This window comes from Halichoerus grypus, chromosome 5 (assembly GCF_964656455.1).
Source record: "Halichoerus grypus chromosome 5, mHalGry1.hap1.1, whole genome shotgun sequence".
In the NCBI taxonomy this organism is placed as follows: Eukaryota; Metazoa; Chordata; class Mammalia; order Carnivora; family Phocidae; genus Halichoerus; species Halichoerus grypus.
The window spans coordinates 86,651,290-86,676,435 of record NC_135716.1 but is presented as its reverse complement, the minus strand read 5'-3'; the positions used below and the strand labels follow the sequence as shown (position 1 = coordinate 86,676,435).

General features: G+C 42.8%; 1 protein-coding gene, 1 long non-coding RNA gene, 1 other non-coding gene and 1 pseudogene across 4 annotated transcripts; 1 reads left to right on the top strand and 3 right to left on the bottom strand.

The window, feature by feature from the left end:
* Positions 1-20: 20 nt before the first annotated feature.
* Positions 21-12,102, top strand: LOC144381871 (uncharacterized). 2 transcript variants are annotated; one of them, XR_013447945.1, is made up of 3 exons: positions 21-99; positions 268-429; positions 10,962-12,102. It is a non-coding gene; the product is annotated as an uncharacterized LOC144381871 (long non-coding RNA). The 2 variants fall into 2 exon arrangements; XR_013447944.1 differs by having other exon boundaries at positions 268-438.
* On the bottom strand, positions 3,031-24,715 carry LIX1L (limb and CNS expressed 1 like). The gene is made up of 6 exons (XM_036113008.2): positions 24,334-24,715; positions 15,628-15,791; positions 12,097-12,237; positions 6,340-6,435; positions 5,948-6,025; positions 3,031-5,605 (listed from the first exon to the last, which is right to left on the bottom strand). The coding sequence occupies exons 1-6, from the start codon at positions 24,623-24,625 to the stop codon at positions 5,363-5,365; spliced, it is 1,014 nt and encodes a 337-aa protein (XP_035968901.1). The 5' UTR covers positions 24,626-24,715; the 3' UTR covers positions 3,031-5,362.
* Positions 13,738-14,943, bottom strand: LOC144381870 (small nuclear ribonucleoprotein E pseudogene; annotated as a pseudogene).
* Positions 14,376-14,482, bottom strand: LOC118548868 (U6 spliceosomal RNA). The gene has a single exon (XR_004923788.1). It is a non-coding gene; the product is annotated as a U6 spliceosomal RNA (small nuclear RNA).
* Positions 24,716-25,146: the final 431 nt, after the last annotated feature.

Genomic DNA, 25,146 nt, shown 5'->3' with positions numbered 1-25,146 from the left:
AAGGCGGGCCTAGTTCGGGAAGATGCCGGAAGTGCTCTTGTAGCCATCTTGAACAGTTGGTGAGCTGAATGGAGTAGAGCTCTAAGGGACCGCTAGCGGGTAGGTGCAGACAATGGCTTCCTATTAATTAGGGCAGCCGAGGAGAAATACTACTGCCAGAGAAGCACTGCCTAATTTCTTTATTAGAGGATTGTTTTTCGTCTCCTTGGACTCCATACTAGGAAATGGAACTTGATGAATGTTTTTTTTTTCTCTCAAAACTTCTAGACCCGTACCCTGTTCGGAGGAGTAGCTGGATCCGTGATGGAAACATTTTTAAAATAGTTCAGTCAGCAATGCTGGCTCAAAAGCTGCTTCCGGTTCGTACTGCAGCACCGAATTTCTCTCTCAAGAAAACTAACAGACCTGGTTGTCAGTGAACTAGGATTGGTGAGACGGGTATCAGCTGCTTATTTATTTTTTTAAGATAAACTCTCAAACTCTTGCCACCACCTCCGAGAATTTAAAAAAAAAAAAAAAATCATGGCTTTAAACAAAATAGGGACTTTAGCGTCTTTGGGAATGGTGCAGGTATTTCATGTTTAAAAACCTAGGAGTTTTTTGCCTAGGACGCAAAACCCGTATTGCCCCCAAATTCTGGAATCCTGATGTAGGCCTTCAACAATAGTGGACTGCACATCCACTTATTTATTAATTTTTTTAATCAAACAGTTATAATATGTTTATCTAATACTAGAGAAGGTGCTGGCAATAAAAGGAAAAATAATTACATTATCAACAGTCACTTTATATAATTATATTATGAGAGTGATGATTGCTATCACAAAGTTGTTATGGCAGTACAAAGGAAGTTTGTAATAGGACTGGGAATAAGAAGGCTTCCATTTGAACTAGGCCTTTAAGACTGGGTAGTTTTCCAGGCAAAGCAGTTGTACTGAGACTAGGAGACACTAATCCACTCTCCACAGTAGGTAGTGTGATCTTTGAAAAAATCAGCTGGCCCTATCCCTACCAAAAACCCTTCCTTATTCTTGCACTTGGAATAAAATTCAAACATCACCTGCTCTGCCTGTTTCCAAGGACTTCCATCACCAAATTCCCTCTCAGTAAGCTCTCCCTACACTTTGCTTCAACTATGGTTGTCTCTTTCCCCTCAGGACTTTTGGAACTCCTGTTCCTGATGTTCTTACTCCAGCTCTTCACATGGCTCATTCAACCTCATCCTTTAGGTCTCCCAAAAATACTGCTGGAATCGAAGGATTCTTCTCTACTTTACTGTCCGTCACTCTGTTTATTTCCTTCACAGAGCTTAAATGCCAGCCCAATTACCTTGTTTACTTTCTATCTTGTTTATTGTCAATTTCCCATTAGAGTGTAATCCTTATGGCAGAGACTCTTATTTACAACGATAGCCTTACAGTTTATTTTTTTAAAGATTTTATTTATTTCACAGAGAGAGACACAGCGAGAGAGGGAACACAAGCATGGGGAGTGGGAGAGGGAGAAGCAGGCTTCCCGCCGAGCAGGGAGCCTGATTCGGGGCTCAAACCCAGGACCCTGGGATCATGACCTGAGCCGAAGGCAGACACTTAACGACTGAGCCACCCAGGCGCCCCAGCCTTACAGTTTAGACCAGTGTCTGGCTCACAGTAGACATTTGATACATACTTATTGAAGGAACAAATAACCAGAATGGCAAGAAATTCTGTTTGCCTGATGCTGTGTGGCTAGGAAATAAAGCTGAAAGTACAGGTTGGGGCCAAAATGTATGCCATGCTAAGGATTTTGGAATTTTATTCTGTAGGCAATAATTTCTCAACTTCAAGTATTTGGGTATTCATGATTTTTCACAATCACAGATAGCCCCCATGATGTTCCTTGATTAGTATTTTTCCTTAAGTAGACTGACTGGTTAATTAAACAAATTTATACTGAATTTAAATATCACTGGCATAACTGTAAAATCTGTATTTTCTTCTATGACAGTTTCAGATTAGACTATAAGTAAAAATGAAAAATGTGAGTGTCTGGGTGGCTCAGTCAGTTAAGCATCTGCCTTTGGCCCAGGTCCTGATCCCAGGGTCCTGGGATCAAGTCCTGCATCAGTGCAGGGAGTCTGCTTCTCCCTCTCCCTCTGCCCTTTCCCCTGCTAATGCTCTATCTCTCTCAAATAAATAAAATCTTTAAAAATTTTTTTAAAAATTAAAAATGTTTGCCCATCTACCACCTAAAATTTTCTCAGGTAATACCAAGGGTTCACATAAAACTTTGGGGAATGCTGCTAAAGACAAAGATAGCTAAGTGATGGTTTAAGCAAGATAGTGATACGGTACTAAGTATTTTAGAAAGAAATCTGACAGTAGTGTGGAGGATGTTAAGAATGAAGACAGAGGGGCGCCTGGGTGGCTCAGATGGTTAAGCGTCTGCCTTCGGCTCAGGTCATGATCCCAGGGTCCTGGGATCGAGTCCCACATCGGGCTCCCGGCTCAGCGGGGAGCCTGCTTCTCCCTCTGACCCTCTCCCCTCTCATGCTGTTTCTCTCTCGCTCGCTCTCTAAAAAATAAATAAATAAAATCTTTAAAAAAAAAAAAAAAGAATGAAGACAGAGTCTAGTCAGGAAGCTGTTGCAGTGCTCCAGCCCAGAAATGATAAATGACTGAACTAAGGCAGTGTATATGGACAAGACAGATTAAGAAGTTTATATAGGAGGGGTGCCTGGGTGGTTCAGCCTGTTAAGTGTCTGGCTCAGGTCATGATCTCAGGGTCCTGGGATCGAGCCCTGGGTCAGGCTCTGCACTTGGCAAGGAGTCTGCTTGAGGATTCTCTCTCCCTTTGCCCCTCTCTTTGCTTGCATTCTCTCTCTTTCAAATAAATAAATCTTTTTTTTTTTTTTAAGTTTATATAGGAGGTAACCTCAACAATGACTGATTAGATCATGGTAGGGAAAAGTCAAGGATGGACCTAAGATTCTAGCTTAGATAGATGGGTAGATAATAATCCTAATAACAGATTTGGGGAGTCAAAGAGGAGCATGTATGGAAATAGCTTTTATTTTGAATATGTGAATTCAAAGAGCTTGTGCCATAAATTCAGGTAGTGATGTCCAATATGTGGAAATATAGATGCAAAAGCTCAAAAGGGTGAAAGAAAGATTTGAGAATGGTGTGTATGATAGAGTTGAAGTCACCATGGTGGGTGAGATTGCCAGTGGAAATGGGTAGCGCTTGAGAAGAAAGGATCAGTGACAAAATCCAGACTCCTCAAATGTCTGGAGAAGAGGAGGCAGAATGCCTTCCCCCAGCAGTACAATCTTATTTCTACCACCCAAAAAATACTAATCAAAATTCTCTTTTAGTGTACTTGTAAAAGAAAGGGTCGTTTTAGAGCTCCTCTGATACATAGGTCTCAAGAAAGAGTCAATGTGGCTCACTAGACAAAAATCTATTTTTAATTATATAAAATTATACATATAAAATACATAGAAAGTACTAAAAAGATAAGTAAATTCTTTAACAATGAAAATGGACAGATCAGGGAACAATTTTTCTCAAGTTCTTTGGGATCTTACTGGTTGTTATTTGAGAAAAATAGTCAATCCAGGAGGGGCAAGAAGAAATTCTTCCCATAACTCACACCCCTTCACACTTCCCAGAGAAAGGAGCATAGGACAAATGAGGTTTATGATTTCTGGATTATAAATATGAATAAAAGCTGAACAGACATACCTATTATTTAATGTAGGAGCCTCTACTCCAACCCTATATGTGTTTCATGGTATACAAAGATGGGGTTTGGAGAATTCAAGGAGGTCCCTTTCAAGCACTAAAACAGTTGCTAGACTCCTTACTGCTGATCCCATTTGTACTGGTCACCAAGATGATTTCAAAGGCAAAGAAGCTGACTTTCATCTTATCCCTATCTGGCCCAAAAGACCAAATTGTGGCCTATTTCCTAACCTATTTCTAAAAACAAAGTGTATCATCATTAAATGGAAACTCCAATTGCAGAAGCATGAAACTTCCCAAGCACATTTTAGAAAGTGCCCTGAACACTATATACTATATACAGTATAAAGGAGATTACAAAACAAAGGGGGAAAATATATCCTCGAGAGACCTACAAAAAATTTTCCCAAAGAGGAATGCTTTTGCTGTACTCCAGATCATTTCTCTCCTATTTCACCCAGGAGAGGCGGGGTGGGGTGGGGAGAGGAAGTCTTAAAAACACAAATAGTTAATCATTGAGCCTCTTTGCCCTCCTGCAGTCTCCCAAGGTTCCAATTAGGAAGTGCCATAATGCCAGGCTCATATTCCTGATTGACTCATGCTCTAATAATCAACATGGAGGAAGAAGAAAGAAAAGAGAGAAAACAACTGAATCTATGGACATCTAAGGTAGCAAACAGCAGCAACTTTGAGGGAGAGAGAGGAACATGGCCCTCGCCAAACCAGACAGCTGTTTCCAAAGAGCAAAATGATGGGAGGAAAGGGAATAGGGAAATGTTTTCCCTTCTACCAATCTCTGCAGGCAGGATGGTCTAAATACTGGACTCAACTAAGCTGGGTGAGCAGGGGAGGAGGAGAGAAAAGGGAGTATTTGAAGATAAGCAGCTTCAACCCTGACCCCTTCTGGAGCATAGAATACCTCAGAAAGCTAGATTATCAGCTTAGTATGGTATCTGTGCCCCAGAGGCAATTTAGGTGATAAACACCTATGGGTTGTGTTTATAATTCCTCTCCTCTCTCTGGGAAGTTTCTCAGGAATTATTTTAACAATAAGATACCAGATCTCCACTTCCAAATAATAAAGGAAGCCTCAAAATGAAGTACCACTTGAAGGCAGAAGAGGAGTAAGATAAGTGGCGGAGGACGGGGGGTTGGGGGGGAGTCTAGGCTAGGAAATATATAGTTACTGGAGGAACAACTCTACCAAGTAGGCTCAGCTCAAGATAAGCCAAAGCCAAAGGCTTCATACTCATACCCTGTTTGGAATCCAAGAGAAAGCAGGAATGAGGGTGAGGGTGGGGCACATAGTCCTTATTCAAGCTCCCTGTTACATTAAAGAACACTTTGTCCATCATCTTGTGCTATTGAAATGAATACACAGAGTTACTGGGAGTGTAAGCTCCGAAGACAGCCTCTTACAAAGCGGAGTGGCGATGTTTCAAATGAAACGACATCCAAAAACCAGAAGAAAAGGGATCTCTCAGCAAATAGGAATCTGAGTGTAGAATTTATACATATACATATATATATCTATATTTTAAAGTATAAAATTGAGAAAGTATGTACAGAAATCAACTAAGTCTTAGAAAAGACATAAAAAAGGGTCTAGAGAGGACAGGGAGTATGTGAGTGGATGCCTAGCAGTTGGAAGAATGCATATTGCCCAACTGCCCAGCAGCCAGCAGGAGAATATCTTTCTTCTCCTTGTGGAAGCGCAGCTCCTTGCCTGCCAGCCGGGCTTCATCCAGCTCCCGTTCAGTAGAGGCCAGCTCTCTAGACAGTGCCCCTGGCACACTCTGCTCCCGGCTCACCCAGTCCAATGCCATTTGGTGGCGAATATCATCATCCAGGGCCCGGTGTGAATAATGAGCCAACACTTCCTGGAAGGGGAAAGGAATATGAAGATCACTGACAAGGTCAAGGTTCATACCACATTGACCCAGCAGGGCTAGGAACTCAGCCTTGGAGTCCTAACTGAAGTTAGCACTTAAGTCCTCTAAGGAGAGTCTTAAGGGAAACTTCCTGGTGGGGGAAGCAAGGCAGGCAAAAGAATGACAGCTAAGATCTAAATAAGAAAGATGTTAGGAATGAAGAGGGCACTTAAAGTGAGGCTTTCAGTATTCACAACCTGGTAACTATAGGCCTGCTTATTTCTAACAGAATAGCCACCTCAAAATAGTCCTTCTGCCAGATTCCTCTCATCTACCTATAGGACCTCTTACCTGCCGAGAGCACTGTCTTTCCCTCATGGCCTTAAGGCTGCCATTCCAGTGCAGCAGTTGAAAAACTGTCATTAGTTCCTGGGGGAAGAAGATATGAAGTGTCAGGATAGTGATTTTATATTAGGAGGTTGCATCAGAATTACATGGGGAACCTCTTACAAAATACATTTATGGAAGTATCTCTTACCATCTCTGATATGCCGTTTGGGAAAGGAAGGTATTTATATTTTGAAAAATATTCTAACCTCTCCCTTCCCTTCCAACTGAGTATCAGTGACTTAGGGATTAGTAGGAGATATCTATCTATCTATCTATCTATCTATCTATCTATCATCTATCCATCCACAGGTTGATCCAAGTTATTAGAGCCAGAGAAGTAGGTGGAACAGTACCTGGAACTCCAACATTGACTTGCCCTTATTGGATTCCAACATGAACCGGAAGGCACCAATCCCTGTATTTGGGTTGTCAGCTTCCTCCCTGTTGCCCTGTAACAGAGGAAAGGAAAAGATAAATAGATTTTCAATCAGGATTATGACCTCAAGCAGCACTGTCCAGTAGAAATATAATGCAAGCCCCCAACCTAATTTAAAATTTCCTAGGGGCGCCTAGGTGGCGCAGTTGGTTGAACGTCTGACTCTCGGTTTAGGCTTGGGTCGTGATTTCAGGGTCGTGGGATCCATCCGCCTAGGACTCTGCGCTCAGCACAGAGTGTGCTTGGGTTTCTCTCTCCCTCTCCCTCTGCTCCCCTACCGCCCCCCCCACCCCAGCAAGCACTTGTGAGCTCTCTCTCTAAATAAATAAATCTTAAAAAAAAAAAAAAATTTCCTAGTTGCCACATTAAACAGGTAAAACTAATTTTAATAGCATGTTTTATTTAAGCTAATATATTCAAAATATTATAACTATAATTAGCATAAAAAATTTTTAAAGATTTTATTTATTTGACAGAGACAGAGCGAGAGAGGGAACACAAGCAGGGGGAGTGGGAGAGGGAGAAGCAGGCTTCCCGCTGAGCAGGGAGCCGGATGCGGGGCTTGATCCCAGGACCGTGGGATCATGACCTGAGCCGAAAGCGGATGCTTAACGACTGAGCCACCCAGGCACTCCGAGCATAAAAATTTTTAATGAAATATTTTACATTATTTTTCTTATACTAAGGTTTCAAAATCTGATGTCTCTTTCATGCTTACAGGACATCTTAATTCATACTAGCCACATATCAGGTGCTAAATAGCTACATGTGGCTGGTGGCTATTCTGCTGGTCAGCACAGACCTAGAGGATTCCAAAGTCATCACACATATTAACTCAGGTGACAGAGGTCAATCTGATTTTTCCTATCTTACAAAGAGGGAACACTGGACATAGAGAAGATCCCTGATTCAGCCCAAAAAACAGTGATCTCAGCATACAGGATTGCACTAGCCTAAAGGATAATTGGGCAAATGCACTTTAAAGGGAAACAGTAGGAGCCATCAGCATGGTAAATTCTGGATAGCAGTTTGGCCTCTTGGACATTTGCCTTGTGTGTCTTATTGGTGACATGACCCTGTAAGGGTAGAACTAAGATACACTATCCTGTGAAAAAGGCAATACAGTATAGAAGTTAAGAGCAGGGACTGGATCTCCTACTAGTCTTGAAGCCTTAGTGAAGTCATTTAACTTCTCTGTTCCTCTGTTTCCTTATCTGTAAAATGGGAATAATCACAGATGTATCTTCTAAGATTGTTTTGAGAATTAAATTAAAAGATTATTGGGGTGCCTGGGTGGCTCAGTTGGTTAAGGGTCTGCCTTCAGCTCAGGTCATGGTTCCGGGGTCCTGGGATTGAGCCCCACGTCGGGCTCCCTGCTCAGTGGGGAGTCTGCTTCTCCCTCTCCCTCTGCCCCTCTCCCTTGTTTGTGCTGTCTCTCAAGTAAATAAAATCTTTTTAAAAATAAAAAAATTATTTAAAAAGGGATAAGTGTGGTCTAAAAACTCCAATTATATAAAATGTGGTACATTATTACATTAGACTAGGTATCCAGTTACACAATCCAAATCCATTCTGGTACTGGCTCTGGTTTAGTGCTATTTGGTGGTGGTTTAATGTTATTAGAGATAATTCCAAACCCTGGAGCTGGCTGGGACTTCCAAAATAAGGGCATCTCCTGGTTTATTGGTGACCTTTTTGTCAACCTGATCTAAGAAAATAAAGCCAGGAGACTACTGGGAACACAGGTACCCAACTTTCTCCTCCTGCTTCCTGAGAAGTTGCCTGCTCTTTGTAGCTTGTTCTACATGACCATTCCTGCCCTACACCTAAGATTCTGCTCTTTTTGAGAAAGGGGACTGGGTAGAGGTCAGGAGCCAATCAAGTTATATCCAAATTCAGTTCATTATGGGGCACTTTTCATGTATATGTATTTACTGTATATGTATTACACCTAAAATAATTCAATGCACTCAGTAAGTATATCATAAGTGCTAGCTTATTATTTGTTTTCACTGTGCTAGAATCGACAAGAAGTCAGAACTACACAAGATCAACCCATGCTGTTTTGTGGCTCATGAGAAACAACATGCCAATGTGTAGTTAATCTTCATGGCGAAGCAAAGATCACAAAATTTGGATTTAAAAATGAAAAGCTAGAGGGAGGAAGGACAAAAGTAATCTTCACTATTAGCATTTAGGGCCCTGAAGCAAGTAACCTTTTCATTTTTGCCTATAGTCATTCAATATGATACGTTATTCAGTACCTCCAGAGTTTTCCATGATACAGTACATAGAAAGGAATGATCATCTCTGTACAACCAACTGGGGTGTACAGAAGAGGCTGCTGGCAGAGGAGTCCATCTGCCCTGGGCCTTGCTCAGTCCCTTGAAAGCTGAGGGGATCAATATTATGGCACAACTGAAACCTATTCAGAGTACACCGAAGTGGCATGACCCACACGTTGGGAAGATCTACCTCCTATTACACTTCTACATCTAACACGGCTATAAACGAACTCCATTTATTCAATAAACATTTAATCACAGAATACTTGGTAAGTGGTAGGAACATTAGAATATAATTGCAAAGAAATTAGAGTTAATTTAATTCAACCTATTCATTTTACAAATGAAGAAATTCAGAGCTACAGAGGCTGGGTGATTGGTCAAAAGACATAATACAATAGTCTCCCAAGTCAGGACTGTTTATTTTTTTAAAGATTTTTTATTTATTTGACAGAGACACAGCGAGAGAGGGAACACAAGCAGGGGGAGTGGGAGAGGGAGAAGCAGGTTTCCTGAGGAGCAGGGAGCCCGATGTGGGGCTTGATCCCAGGACCCGAAGGCAGACACTTAACGACTGAGCCACCCAGGTGCCCCTCAAGTCAGGACTATTAAAGAACAAAAGCTGAAGGCAGAAATGTAAACATTACCCATAGCTAATACCAAATTGATGTTATTTGGAGTATGGCAATTCCATTGGGAAATTAATGAGAAATCTATTAAATTCTCGATTTTGAGGGACTAATCAAATAGAAATAATGGCAGGAATAATACTAATTTATATTTCCTAAACGCTTTGCAGTAGACATTGCTGGTGACCTACCCAACATCTATTTCCTTCTTTGTTACTATAGAATCTTAATCTTGTTCCAGTACCTACCCATCTTCCATGTGCCTCCCCCAGGGAAGAGTGATTTTATCCTCTAATTCCACTGGGTAAATCCTAATTCCTTTTGCTTGTAATTGGTTTTAAGGTGAGAATTCTGGCCATTGGGAGGCAGGAGGGAGGTCTGCTGGAGGGTTTCTGGAAAAATATTCCTTACTACTAAAGAGATACTAAAAGACAGTCTCAGGGCACCTGGCTGGCTCAGTCGGTAGAGCATGTGACTCTTGATCTCAGGGTCCCGAGTTCAAGCCCCACATTGGGTGGGGTGTGGAGCCTACTTAAAGAAAGAAAGAAAAGAAAAGAAGAAAGAAAGAAAGGAAGGGAAAGAAAGAAAGAAGGAAGGAAGGGAGGGAGGGAGGGAGGGAGGGAGGGAGGGAGGGAGGAAGGAAGGAAGGAAGGAAGGAAGGAAGGAAGGAAGGAAGGAAGGAAGGAAGGGAGGAAGGAAGGGAGAGAGAGGGGTGCCTGGGTGGCTCAGTCGTTAAGTGTCTGCCTTCGGCCCAGGTCATGATCCCAGCGTTCTGGGATCAAGCCCCGCATCGGGCTCCCTGCTCCACAGGAAGCCTGCTTCTCCCTCTCCCACTCCCCCTGCTTGTGTTCCCTCTCTCGCTGTGTCTCTCTCTCTCAAATAAATAAATAAAATCTTTTAAAAAAAACAAACAAAAAAAAAAAGAAAGAAAGAAAGAAAGAAAGAAAGAAAGAAAGAAAGAAAGAAAAAATAAAGAAGGAAAGAGAGAAAGAAAGAAGGAGAGAGAGAAAGGAAGGAAGAAAGGAGAGAAAGAAAAATGGTTTCTTTCTGTCTCTAACTGTAGTTATATCTGTATTTAATGTTTGAAATTCTGTAGCTGTCTTACACCCTAAGGGGAGCCAGCCCAAGGACAAAGCCAATATCTAAAGGACGGCTAAGTGGAGAGATGGAAAGAATTTGGGCCAGTAAATGATGACATTCTTGATCCATGGAATCAACCAGCCCTGAAATCTTTACTTCTGAACTTCCTGTCATGTTAGAGAATAAATTTCCTTTCTTGATTTATTCCCTTAAGTCAGTTTGAAGTGAGATTTTTCTATTACTTGCATCCAAAGGCATCTAAGCCCGTAACATATGCTAAGTGCTTGAATATATTCTCTTCTATCCAATAATCCTGTGTGATAGGTATAATTGTTACAGATGAGGAAATTGAGACTTAGATTAGGTAACTTGCTCAAAGTCACGTAGCTAGTAGAAACATAATTTCAAAACGATGAACCATTGCTTTCTATAATCCAAACTAATGTTTAATTTTATAATACATTAGATGACTTAAGAGTGATAAATGTACTTTCTTCATTTTAATTGACTTTGATTAATATAAAAATTGTCTTTATTCCCTGTAGATACTGCTGACTGGGGCAAAGAGAAATGGGAGAAAATCAGATGGGTCCTGGGTAACAGAGGGAAGCCAACTTATGATTTAAAGTATTCAACACTGATAAATACACAAACAGATAACCAAAGTGGTTTAGTATATGTAATTACATCTTAAATTCAAAGAGAACAGAAACAGAATTTGTCTGACTTTATCAACCGATTATCAGTGAACTTGTGGGAAGGAAGAAAGAAGGCAGCATTCATTTCTAAGATGTGCTCCTGAGAAAATTCTAAGTTGAATTGGGTTCCAGTCTTGGCTCTATCACTTCCTAGCTACATCCCTTCAGGCAAAATTGCACTTCCATGTTTTTAGTTTCCTCTCTGTAAAATAGGGGTAAAAAATAGTTCTTATACCTCAGAGCGTTACTGCGATGATCAAATGAGATAAAATACATATAAATCCCCTGGAATTGTCCTTGGCATAAAGTGAATACTCAGGATTAGCTATGGTTATCATCATCATCATCATTTGAAAGAACAGACATTCTTTTTAAGGAGAGTAAATAAATTATCCACCCCATTCCTAGGAGGGGAAAAAGGAAATAAGACACTGTATTATAAAGTGTTCTTTACTAATATATGAAGTAGGGAAACAAGTGACAATAAGAACAGTCATATATAAAAAAAAGAATAACAACAAAAAAAGGGGCGGCTGGGTGGCTCAGTCAGTTAAGCGTCCGACTCTGGACCTCAGCTCAAGTCTTGATCTCAGGGTCATGAGTTCAAGCCCACACTGGGCTCCATGCTTGGCGTGGAGCTTTTTATAAACAAACAAACATTGAAGGAAGAAGGGAGTAAGTTCTTAAACCAAAACTGGGAAAAGTAGAATTCAAGCTCAGTTTTAATTTTGGAATATCTCTAAAATTCCATAAATCTTGAATTAAAGATTTCTAGATACCAAAGATACACAATGAAAGAAGCAAAATATCAACAAAAACATGGGAGCATGTAATACACAAGAGTGATAGAAAATAAATAGAAAGAGGTACAGACAGGAAAGAAAACAAGAATTCCTGCTCTGTTTCCCAGTGATTTACAAGACTTCCCAACCAGCCAGTTCTCCCAACCCCCACTCTCCTTTTTCAACTCCCAGTAACTTACATTGAAAGATGCCAGAGCCTCAGAGACACTCTTCTCAATGAACTCATCAGTGATTCTTCGGGAAGGATGTTCATTAAACACAGAGTTCATCAGTGCAATCTTTGCAGCGCTCCGTCGGGCCTCAGCTTTTGTGGGGCAAAACTAGGCAGGGCAGAGAGAGAGAAAACATGTACATATGTGTGTCTGAGAGAGAGGAAGAAACGGGATAGAGGAAACACTGGGATAGAAGACGCTTGGACAGTCTTTGGATAAATCAGTTCATTCAGCAAACCTTCCAAAGTTTGTATTGTAAAATGGTTGAGGCATTTGGAAACATAATTTTGATTCAACATCCTGAAGTCATTAAGGAACTGGAGACGGCGACAGCTCATACCAAATTGAATGCAGAATGAGGAAGGCTGCTGAAGTCAGCATATAATCACTGGATATAAAAAATACCCCTGTTTAAACTGTCGACAGAATTAATTACTCAAAAGCCAGATTCTGCTCAGCCTGCTCGAAATCTGTATCTTGTTCTCCTGTTCTGTGCATAGGCAAGATTTGTTTTCATCCCTCTAGATAACCTAAGAGTAGAACAAATCTGTGTCTAGGTTGCTTCTGCGGAGGAGACCTCTAGTCTCTACCAGAAGCACCCATCTGGGATTCTTGGACTTCGCTTTTAGCTTTGAGCAGGCATTCCCCCCCAATAATGCAGTGAGTCAATGAGCTCTCCTTGAACAGAGTCCAAGATCTGAAGAAGGAATTTATAGTCTTTTTTTTTCCCCAGTGGAAGTAAGGAGAGGGGTGGCAAGGGGAAGGAAAGCTTACCTGAACAAAGCAAGAAAAATTTAAAAGTTAATTCATGTTTTTTGCATTGTATCCAATATGGGTATCATATTGGACTTCTGATTTTCAGAAGTGTAAATCACTCAACCTTAAATCCCCAGGCACCAGAGCATTCCTTTATAATTCATCATCACTGGCAGCCTCAAAGGCCTCTGTGCCCTCTGTCATTTATGATTAGGATTAGAGGAAAGGAAGAAAGTAATGTTACAGTTTTTAAAAGTAGACTAGGATATGTTTGCTAATTAACCACGCTTAGTATCAATAACTCTCAATTTCCTTTAGCTGACAGGTCTGTCAGAATATGGTGCTTCGTGCATTAACCCTAAGTCATCTTCTTCAATTTCTCTGTTCACTAGCCTGTCTCTACTCACTAGTCTGCTGCTCATTCTACAGTATAGTGCTATTCCTGAAAAGTCATCCATGAAAAAAACCACCAGGAGAAATTTCACCTGCCAAAATGGATATAAAAGATATAAGCTAAAAGAAGCCAAGATAGATAATTCTATTCTTTGGGGGGAAAACAAATCAAATTACTATGATGGCTCAGGTCTGGACATCACCATAAAATTATCAAATCTTCATTCAACAATCAGATGAGATGAGAGAAGGGAGGAGAGACCTTATTCTCTAGAAGAGAAAGTATAAACATTAGTCATCCTGGGCATATATTTATTTCTCTGAAATGGCTGGGGTTCCGAGGGGGAAAAAACTTAGTCACCATATTTGAAATGAAGTCTCCTTAGGACTTTTCTGTTTGAGCAGGAACTGAACAACAATGGCCCTCATTCATGCCACGGATTTATTAAGTGCCTCCTCTTTGCTGGGTGCTGAGTTGGTAGTAAGGATTTAAAACTGAACGAGAAAGAAGACATACTATCTCTGCCTCCATGAAGCATAATCCACTAGGTGAGATAATCAATCATGATATGTTGTGGTAAGTGGTATGATAAGGGAAGTTCAAGGGGCTATGGAAGCACATAGCAGGGGTTATAACTTTGTCTAAGGGTTATACAAACCATAAAAACACAACAAAATGTCTTATTATCTCCTCTAAATTCCTATTCAGACTCTAAGTTGACATTTCAGAAGGCTACCTTCCTATGGGTGACGTAAAAAAATCCATCTTTGATGACAGTATTCACACTAGTCAAACTTTTCTTTTCTTTTTTTTATTAGGTTCAGTTAGCCAGCATATAGTACATCATTAGTTTTTGATGTAGTGTTCAACGATTCAAAAATATGGAATGTGGGGCGCCTGGGTGGCTCAGTTGTTAAACATCTGCCTTCGGCTCAGGACATGATCCCAGGGTCCTGGGATCAAGCCCCTCATCGGGCTCCCTGCTCAGCGGAAAGCCTGCTTCTCCCTCTCCCACTCCCTCTGCTTGTGTTCCCTCTCTCGCTGTGTCTCTCTCTGTCAAATAAATAAATAAAATCTTTAAAAAACAAAACAAAACAAAAATATGGAATGCTTCACAAATTTGCATGCCATCCTTGCGCAGGGGCCATGCTAATCTTCTCTGTATCGTTCCAATTGTAATACATGTGCTGCCGAAGCGAGCACTCTTTTTTTTTTTTTTTTTTTAAATAAAAACAATCCCACAGCATTTATTGTCCTCTGGTAATAACTTAAAGGTAATCAAAATAATATAACCAAATGTTTTAGAACTACACTTCCAACAAAGGACATCTAAAAAAACAAACTACGTGGCCTTCTCTAGAATTTCTCACTTCATTGATCATTGGTAGTTTGGAGACACTTTGGAGCAGGGTAATATTATCTCCTTTTAACGTGATCTGACCCAGTTGTTTTCTTGACTTTGTTTTAGAATGACTCTCTTTGGCATCATCTAATACGAGATTCATGTACTCATCAAAACCAATGATACAGCCCTCTATCCGCATGTTCGCTTGCTTATGAAGCCACACCTGAATCCGAGACTATTTTGCAAGCATCTGGAGATGAGGATGATGGGCTGCACCATCACCCTCTGCATTTTTTTGACCCTGGCCACGGTACGTCATGGTGGAAGCTGACAAAGACTGCTAGTCAAATTTCTTATTACCCTATAATAGCAACCACTGTTCATCATCATATATCACAGTTCTTTCATATAATTATAGAAAGCTAGCACTAGGAAGATTTTAGAAATAATCTAACCTATCTCCTTCATGTTATAGATGGGGAAACTGAGGCCCAGAGAATTTACCTGACTTGCCCTGCTGGCAGTGAGGGGAATAAGAATTTGGGTCTTCTAAACTCTTAGATGAGTACTATTTCCACCATACCTAGGCCCTCCCCTTTGACCTCTTAAAGAACTCAAAGATTGCTTTTTTTAGTAATTGCCTATGAAAAAGTACTGTGGGTAAGGAATTACTATTCAGTGTTCTCAAAAAGAGATGGCAGGAAGTTGGACAGCCAGATTAGAACATGGGCTAGGTGCTGGTAGTCTGATATACTGAGAAAGGGCCTATTCATAACCGCTCCAATTCAAAGTGGATGTGGGTTTTTGCAGGCTGAAAAAGAAGCTACTGAGGTTCTTTTGTGGTTAAATGAACCTCAGATGCTTACCAGAATGATGTGCCCAGAATTGGTTCAGGTCCTCAAATATGTGATTTCAGACAGCGATTTAATGGCCAAAATGATGGAGAAAACCACTACTAGCAGTTAAGCATTTATCTTCACTACCGCCCCATTGCACCTCTTACCTGGAAACTCCCAAAGCAGCTTCCCCCAGGCAGAGTGACATAGCAGACGTAAGGAGGGCTGTTGGAGGAAACCATCTCATAAACCACCAGAGCTCCGTTCTTCAAGTCCGCCCCACGGGACTGCTTCATCTGCCAGAATTCCTGAAGTGCCTCCACCACATTCACTACAAAAAGGGAAGCAGTTAAGTTCAGCAATGAGTGGTCCTGTGCTTCAAGACGGTATCTGAGACCTGAACCTACATCAAGAGTCTAACCCACCTTAGCTCCTTATCACCACTTAAAAACATTTAAGTTAATAAACCTAGACTGTGATTAAGGCATTTGCATAGCAAGACCGGTGTATGCCTGGCCTCCTCCCCCGCCCCTCTGGTTCACATTTTGATTAGTCCTAAACACCAAAGCAGAATAACTTAAATATTGGAGGCAGAGCTTCCAGGTCAGCAGACCATTATCCCTGCCTGATGAAGTGCAAGTAGATCATTCCACAGTTGGTCAGGTGGCCGAGAATAATAATCCCCAGCACAATAAGAAGTGCATCTACAGAACACTTCTGTGCCCCCATTTTACAGATGAGTGAAATGAGACATAGTTAAATAACTTGCCCAAAGATGTAACAGCTAGAAAGTAGCAGAGTAAGAATTCAAAGCCAGGCTATCTTGGTTCCAGAGTCAATGTTCCTAAGCTTTGTGTAATACTGCCACTCAAGGAAATGTGTCCCTTTTAGCCGTTCTCAAGTCTATGCTTCTGGTGAGCAAACCCATAGCCAGAGTCCTTTTCCATCCTGGAATATTATACATTATGTGTATATATATACACTACACTCCTCTGTGTGTGTGTGTGTGTGTGTGTGTGTGTGTGTGTGTGTGTGTGAGCATGAATTTCTCTTCTGAGGATTTCCCTAGGTAAAAGTAATTTTTGGAGGAACTGTATATTGGGAGACACTCCTTCACAGGTCTCTTGTGTGCCTTTCCATCTTGCTGGGTATGCCAAGATTTGAAGGAGATGGCTGCTCTTTCCTTGGGCCATTTCTCGGGATTGTGTTTGCAGCAAGAAACCTGAGGGATGAGGTACTGTCTCCCTCGGGGACAAAGAACAAGCCTGCTTACTGCTTGCTAAGAAATGGCAAGTTCCCCAAGCTCAGTGTTCGTTCCTCCTCTGTAATGCAGCCCGTGGCTGATGCAAGCATGCACCTGAGCCGTTCACATCAGACATGGGAGGCAAGGAGAACTGATGCAAACAAATCTGATGCTTATGCTACCTGCTGTACTGTGAGTAATAAAGTCCTTTGTCTCTGACCCAGGAGTCTCTAGACTTCTGCCACCGTCTGTCAAACAGTAACCGGCTAACGTATTAGGGTAAAATCAAACTCAAAACTCAAAACCAGACTCAAAACACTGTATTCCAGAACAGTCCCCTCTTCCCCCAATACTTGGGCTCAATCATTGCACAAATATGTATTGGGTACCGACTCTGTGCTAGACTATGTGCTGGATGCTAGGCTACAATAGTGAGCAAAACCATACCCTGTTCCATTTCCTTATGCAGTTTACAGTCTAAAGAGGGAGAGAGAGATTAACCAGAGAACCTCAAGCAAATGAAAAACTGCAACTGTGATAAGCACTATAAAGGAGTTTGGTAGATGATGGGAAATGTCGTGGGGGCATCTGACCTCATTAAGAAGGCCAAAGAAAGCTACACTGACAAAGTGATATTTAAGTACAGATATGAGTATGAATTCACTAGGCAAAAAGGTGAGAGAACAGAGCTCTGAACATAAGGAACAACATATACTCTGTAGCAGCAGAGAAGATGGCAAATAAAGGGACCAGTGTGGCTCGAAGAAAAGAGAGAGAGAAAGTGTATGCAAGTGAGATTGCAAAAGTTAGTAGGGACCAGACCAAAGTGGATCTTGCAGGCCACAGCAGAGTACTGGCTTTATCTTAAGAGCAGCGGGAAGCCATTGAAGGGTTTGGGATGAAATCAGTTTTCCTTTGGAAAGGATCACTTTGACTGCAGGGTTCCAAACATTTCAAGTGGCTTTAACAAAAGCCTCATAATAATACATGATCACATGCATTCTCCAATATTCTCCAACATGGCCACTCTCTACTCTTGGTTACAAGGACTCATTCATTCTTTTATAGTGTGTTAGTTTAGATCTGCCAAGGAGAAGACACCAAGACAGGATAGACAAGCAAGAGATTTATTGGGGAGGAAGTGGGAGAAGGGAGAGGCTTCGGACCATGTTGAAGGTCTGACACCTGTAGAAGGGGCGTGGGAAGGAAGGAGGTCTGGATACGAGAATCTCAGTCAGCAGCAGAGTTCCAAGAAAGGTTCGGCCAGGCCAGTGGGAAGTCCACAAGCCAAAGGAAATCCACACCTCACCAGGATGTGTGTGAGTTAGTGCCCCTGCTGGGCCCCGTCACTGATGGGGCGGGGGGGGGGGGTGCAGGGGGGGTAGCCTGCAGGACGTGTGGCCTCAGTGCACATGTGGTGATGGACACAGAGGGGACAGCAGCTTCAGGCTGTCAGTCAGTTATGCCCCTGCAGCAGGAGATATGAATAGCACATTTTCATGGCTGCCACACACACATTAAGCAGAAATTTGAGCCTGTAATATGTACATAGCTCTATTCTGAGCATTAGAGATGCAAAGATGAATAATACACAATGCCGGTCAGCAAGGCATTCAAAATCTAGTGGCCAGCAACAACTGTTATCTCTCCTGCTCTGCAGCTGAAGCAAGTACTCCGTGTACCAGCCAGAGTGTGAAAGCCGCACATGCTCTTTCCTAACACCCTGGATCTAACTGACTTTTTACAATGTTCATTCTTCCATTAAAAGGCAGCATGAAAAGGAAACTCTGTCCTTCCCACCCTTAGTTTTGGCAGGGGCCCTTCAAAGGTCACTGCTGCCCAGAAAGCTTAGCCATCTTTGTTCTTTCCACTGAGATCTTTTCAGCCCCAGGCCCTCTTTGAGACAATTTAGCACAATGAGCTGGGTGACAGCTTTCTTGACATGCAAACAACAGGGAGAATATTGAAATAAAGAGAAAGGGGAGGAAACCATTGTAACCGGGAAGGTCCTATTAAAAAGCATATGTCCAGTCTATATCCAGTTAAATCCCTCTTGGCACACAGTACAGGACTATTTTTTTTTTAAAGATTTTATTTATTCATTTGAGACACAGAGATACAGAGAGAGAGAGAGAGCATGAGCAGGGAGAGAGGCAGAGGGAGAAGCAGGCTCCCCGCTGAGCCAGGAGCCCGATGTGGGGCTCGATGTGGGGCTCGATCCCAGGACCCTGGGATCATGACCTGAGCCGAAGGCAGACGCTTAACCATCTGAGCCACCCAGGTACCCCATAGGACTATTTTTTAATGATTACTCAAAGCCAAAGGAAATAGGGAGTCTTGTTTCAGAAATGGATGAAATGGGAAATTGAGCAGAATGATCAGGAGAAAAGCGATTAATTGTGATCCGAATTTGAAACTGCTCACACACTCATTGATCTTTAGAGCTGACAGGGATTTTGGAGATCATCTAATCCAACTCAGGCTACAAAAGGAGAAATGACCTGCTCGAGGTCACATGCTGTGGCAGAGCTAGGGACTGAATGTAGACATCCTGATGCCAATGTTCTTTCCAGTTTGGGAATCTTAACCCAGGGTCCAAGATCAGATCCATGATTGAGCTTCATGGGAGTTCACAAGCTGCCTAAAACCCACAATGAAATCGCGTGTCTGTGTGTGTGTGTGTGTGTAGAGTTTATGGGGGGGGGTGCCCATAGGTTTTATCAGATTTTCAGTGAGGAACCATGCACCTAATGGTTTACATGAGGATGGTTAGAGAACTGTGAGGTGGGAGGGTTAGCAATCACCAAGACATACACATCTAACAGCTACAATTGCTTTTTAGGAGTAACTGGAGGATGCTGGGCTAAAAGAGACAAGAAAGACCAAGATAGTGAGGAATATTTAAGTGCTTGTACCATGATGTTGAACAATAACAAAAGAGAAAAATTCCGGTGTTGGTCCTTAGGAGATAAAATATGAATGTCTAAGTGGGATGAGAGGTACAGATTATCTATCTACCATACAGTGAAATCATTAACACAACACATGAGGGGCACCTGGGTGGCTCAGTCTGTTAGGCAGCCAGCTCTTGATTTCAGCTCAGGTCATGATCTCAGGGTCCTGGGATCCAGCCCCGCATCCCTGCATAGAGCTCTGCGCTCAGCAGGGAGTCTGCTTGAGATTCTCTCTCCCTCTGCCCCGCTCCCCCTACATGCACAAGCTCTCCCTCTCTCAAATAAATAAATAAATCTTTTTTAAAAAACAACACATGAAATTACAGTAAAAAATTTATGTCATAAAAAATACAATTTTGTGATGAGGGAGCATGGATAAATAGCTAATGCAATTGAGAGGTGAATGAGAAGGTTCTCCCTGATCACACAAGATGGCGAGAATAGTCTGGCCCAGCTTAATTCACACTATTATGAAGACAGGGAAGCTGCTTAACAATTTTCCATCTGATATTTCCTATTTCAACTTGGAGAATGTACCCCTGAATGGCCCAGTCCATAGACTCATTGGAAGGGAGGGACCACGAGACGACAGTGACTTTAGGTGAGGACTATGGAAGGCTGAAAATGCCCCCTGCTAAGATGTCCATGCCCTAATCCTTAAAACCTGTGAATGTTACCTTAGGTGGCAAAAACTTTGCAGATGTGATTAAGGGTCTTGAGGTGGGGTGATTATCCTGGATTATCTGGGCAGGGCCCTAAATGCAATCACAGGGTCCTTAGGGAAGGAGAATTATGAAGCGCAGAAGAGGAGAGGACAGTGTGAACACGGAGGCAGAGATCAGAGTGATGCAGTCACAAGCCAAGGAATGCTGGCAGCCCCCAGAAGATGGAAGAGGCAAGAATACAGATTCTCCCCTGGAGCTTCTGGAGGGAGCACAGATCTGCTGACCCCTTGATTTTGGACCCCCAGTGATACTGATTTTGGACTTCTGGCCTCCAGAACTGTGAAAGAATAAATTTCTGTTGTGGTGAGCCCCCACATTTCCAATAATTTGTTAGAGCAGCTACAGGAAACCAGTACAGAGTCTAATCCAACATCCCAAAAATTGGAAATGTTCAGACTATCAATTTAACTCCACAGTCACTTGTAGACAAAGAAGCTCTCTGTGATTCCAAACAACTAAACAGAAAATACCACCCAAGATTCATTTGTTCAACCTAGCTCGGCAGAACTTCCAATCATGTAACCATACTGTGATATAAAGGGAGAATAATAATAATTCAGAAACTATACGTTTGAAGAGAGCAATGCAGAAGTTACAGGGCAAGGTCACTCAGTCAGTCATGCCAGTTTTAGAGATTGCCAGCTATCAAACATTAGAAGGGGACTACATGCAATGTTTAAAAAGGAGCAAAGGAAATGGAAATGCTACCAATACCTATCATCTGCAGTTTTCAAAGGGTTTCCAAATGCATAATAATAGCAACCACTCATTGAGTCCTAACTATGTGCTATATGGCTTTCACTCATTATCTCATTCAATCCACACAAAACTATCAAGGTAAGTATTATAATAGCCATTTTTCAAAAAATGAACAAGTTAGGGCACCTGGCCGGCTCAGTCAGCAGGGCATATAACTCTTGATCTCGGGATTGTGAGTTTGAGCCCGATGTTGGGCGTAGAGATTACTTAACAATAAAATCTTTAAAAAAAAAAAAAAAAAGTAAACAAGTTAAGGAACAGGCCATGGTGGCAGAACCAGGATTTAGAACTAATGTTTGTTTGCCTCAAAGCTGAACCTCTTTCTATTGCCCTCTCCTGCCTTATTGCACCATTAATCCTCACACATACTTGTGGACTGTGAGCTCCATGAAGATAGGGACTGAGTATCTGTCTTGTTCACCACTGCATCTGGTGATCAATAAATATTTGTCGAATGAATGAAGCACATGAGGCCTAGAGAGATTAAGCAATTTATCCAAGATCACACAGCCATTGTTTGACAGGGTGAGGTTCTCCGATTCCAAACCCTATGTACTACAAGCTGATTAAGATCCTACAGCCTACTGAGCTATGTGTGTATCTTGGGTGGGGGTTGGGGTGGGGGTGGGGGAGATCTAGGACAGATAGGTGAAATAACAGAAGAATTTTGTTTTTGTGTTTTTTAAATAAATGCTGAGGTCCTACATGGGTACAGGTAAATCTAAAGGTGGAAAAGGTGAATTTGGAGCAGTCAGAAGGTGAAGGATGTGAACTGAAGATGATACAGTAAAGCATTGCTGGATGGGATAAAGGTCTGGGCAAGGATCAAAGTAAATTATATTCACGGGAATAGAGCCAGCCCCCAAATACCATGCCATCAGTCACAAGGGTACGTGGGTACATGCCAATGGCAGTTTTGCCTATTAATCGAAGCAGAATAAGCGATTCCATGTGGTGAAGGACTTCTGAGCCAAATCGGCAGAGATTCTGCTTGCCTGAAGCTGAACTACCTGCCAAACTCTCCCAAAGTACTGGCTGGACACCCAGACTGGAAATGAGAAACTCAGGAATAATGAGGAGTGTGGTGGGAGGTTGGGAGGTTGGAGGAAGGAATGGCTGCAGAGTCTGAAGCCTGACTGATTGCTCTTTGTCAGTAAAATCCCCTTGCTCCTTCATCCTAAGGAAATGAAAAAGTTTTTACAGGACACTCAGTTTAGATGCCAAGCCCTAGGTAACACAGACAAGAAAAATGGTACACTCCTCTACAATTCTAATAAACGCCTGTAAGTTTCTAAGAGGAACGGTTCAGATTGAGGGTGACTACTCCTATGCCCGGAGACCTTCCCTTGGTCTCAACTTAAAAAGACTGGAAGCAGCAGGACAATAGCTGATGACAGTTACATCACGAAGCCCTGTGAAATCTAGGGATTAAACTAGACAAACAACTATATTCCCTCATGATGAATTTCAGAATCACATGCATTTGCATTCCAAGCACCTAGCAGAGTGTCAGCCCCATGATAGGAGTTCAAAATGTTGAAGAACAAAAGGAAACTAATGGTAAATGTATCATTGGGCACATCTAACAAATGGAGCTAAAAAATCTGTTTTCATAGGAATATTTGGGTTTATACTGTCTGGATCTAAGAAAGGGAGAAAATGAGACATGTTCTTTCCAAGGAAATATGAACCAATAAATTTGAGATAATTCTCATCATTTTTAAGTCACCCATTACGTGTCAGGTGTAATATCTCATTTAATCCCCCTCATAACCCTCGAGGAAACTGAAGTGTAGTGAAGTTAAGTCACTTCCCCAAAAACATAGCTGGCAAGTGACAGAGATTTAATCTGGGATTTAATCCATGCTTGTCTGACTCCAAAACCCACATACGCTCTTTTCACTACACTTTCACAGGGAGGGAAAAAAGTCACTACTGTCTATAGAGAAAGCCCTACAACCTTTCTCTGTATTATTGTCCAACTAGAAGGTTAGAGATATAATCACTTCCAGCTCAGGCAGGACTTAACCACACAGAAAGAAGTGATGTCTCAGAAATTCCAGACCTACATTCTGTATCCCACACCCCTCACTATATTGTGTTCCTTGTTACACTATAAATCTGGAGCTCAAACTCAGGAAATTCTGCACTGATTAAACAAAAACAACAAAGAAAATCCTCACATTCCCCTTCTCAGAAACCCTAGAAATTAGGCATCTGTAAGATAAAGATTTCTAATGGAAATAGGGTTTCTGCCTGGCTCATTTCCACAGAATTTAACATTGAGAGAGCCAAGGCCTGGGATTTATCCTCAGTTCCTGGGCAAGGGCCAGGAAAACAGAGCCAGACAGACAGAGAGGCCAGAGTTGTGAGGCTCCACACTAAAAAAGACACCAAAGTGAGGTACTAAGTCACAGGAAGGTGGTGTGGACTCAGTGGTACGGTTCCAGATTTAAAAACACAATTATAAGTGACTTGTGAAGGCACTACCTAATTCCCCAGCAAATCTGAAGTTGCACTGGAAATTTCAGAGTGAGGATAAGTAAGAAAAGAATTCAAAAGTCAAGATTAAGGAGGTGGAGGGGCACCTGACTGGCTCAGTTGGTGGAGCATGCGACTCTTGATCCCGGGGTTGTAAATTTGAGCCCCACATTAGGGGTAGAGATTACTTAAAAAAATAAAAATCTTAAAAAAAAAAAGACTAAGGAGGTGGAGTAAGTTAATAGGGGAGCCCAGGAATTGCCGAGATCACAGAAGAAAGATTGAGAGGGTATGGATTAGAAATGTCTTGGATCTGACATAAAGGATAGGATCCTACACAATGGGGACTGGTCCTCAAAGGCAAAGGGATGTTAAGCTACAGGAAGAATTCCATTTCTGAAGGAGAAACGGCTGGGAAGAAAAGATGGTTGTATTTGTAAAAAGGGGTCCCTGGAGAATATAGTAGTAACTCAATAAAGGGGAAGGGGTGAGACGTATGTATGAGCGTGTGCCTCTGTGTGTGTGCGCGCCTATGTGCGTGCCTGTGTGTGCGTGTGTGTGTGTGTGTGTGTGTGTGTGTAGCCCAGAAGGAAACTCCCCGAAAGGAAATGCATGTGAGGGCTCTGCGCCAGGAAAAGCGATCCAGAGGACTATGGGAGCAAGGCTCCTTTACAGAGGGTGTCCCGCAGGAGGCCAGACCCGCAGACTCACCTCGGCCATAGCCCTGCGTGTGCTTGGCGAAGCTCCTCACCACGGCCTCCACGGCCTCCCGCAGCACCGCGGGGCTGCCGGCGGCGCCCGGGGGCAGCGGCAGCCCAGGGGCCCCCGACAGGAGCAGGGGCGGCGGGGGCGGTGCGGGGGGCGGCGGTGCGGGCGGGGGGCCTGCTGGGGGTGTGGCGGTGGTAGCCGCGGCCCCAGTCACCCCGGGCCGAAGCGCTCGCAGCGTACCCCTCCCGCTGGTGCCCACTCCAGGCTGCAGCCGCTGTGCTCGCATCGTCTCCATCCCGGCCGCCAGTGGAGTAGCGGCCCGGAGCCTGCCAGCCTGGCGAGCTAACGGTCCCAGCCACCCCCGCCAGCGAGCGCCCAGGGACTGAGGCGGTGCCGGAGCGCAGCCGTCAGTCAAGCGGGGGCGGGGACGAGCCAGGTCCTATGCCAATCACCAGAGACTGGGCGGGAGCTGGAGGGCTCCAGCTCCGCCATAGGCAAAATACCGAGGAGGGCGGAGGTTCTGGACAACCAATTGCAAAGAGAAAAAGCGATATTCTTTATAAGGGAGAAGCTTAGCTTGGGCGCTTCTTCGGGAGTCCTGTAGGGAGTACTGGAAAGCAAGCCAGACTCCTGGGACGAAGCTTGTGTGTGTGTGGTGGGGGGAGCGGGAGGAACGGCGGGGGGAAGGCCTGGATGCCAGGCTGAGGAGAATTGTGGACAGTTGTAAGAGGATTCTTAGGGATCATTTGTCCGACGACCTCATTTTATAGTTGTAGATGAGGAAACAGATAAATTATGTGACTTGTCCAAGATCAC

Coding starts and splice junctions, on each gene's coding strand:
- LIX1L (XM_036113008.2), bottom strand. CDS start 24,625: ATGGAGACGATGCGAGCACAGCGGCTGCAGCCTGGAGTGGGCACCAGC. Junction 15,792..24,333: donor CACGCAGGGCTATGGCCGAG/GTGAGTCTGCGG, acceptor CCCTTTTTGTAG/TGAATGTGGTGGAGGCACTT. Junction 12,238..15,627: donor GCTGCTTTGGGAGTTTCCAG/GTAAGAGGTGCA, acceptor TGCCCTGCCTAG/TTTTGCCCCACAAAAGCTGA.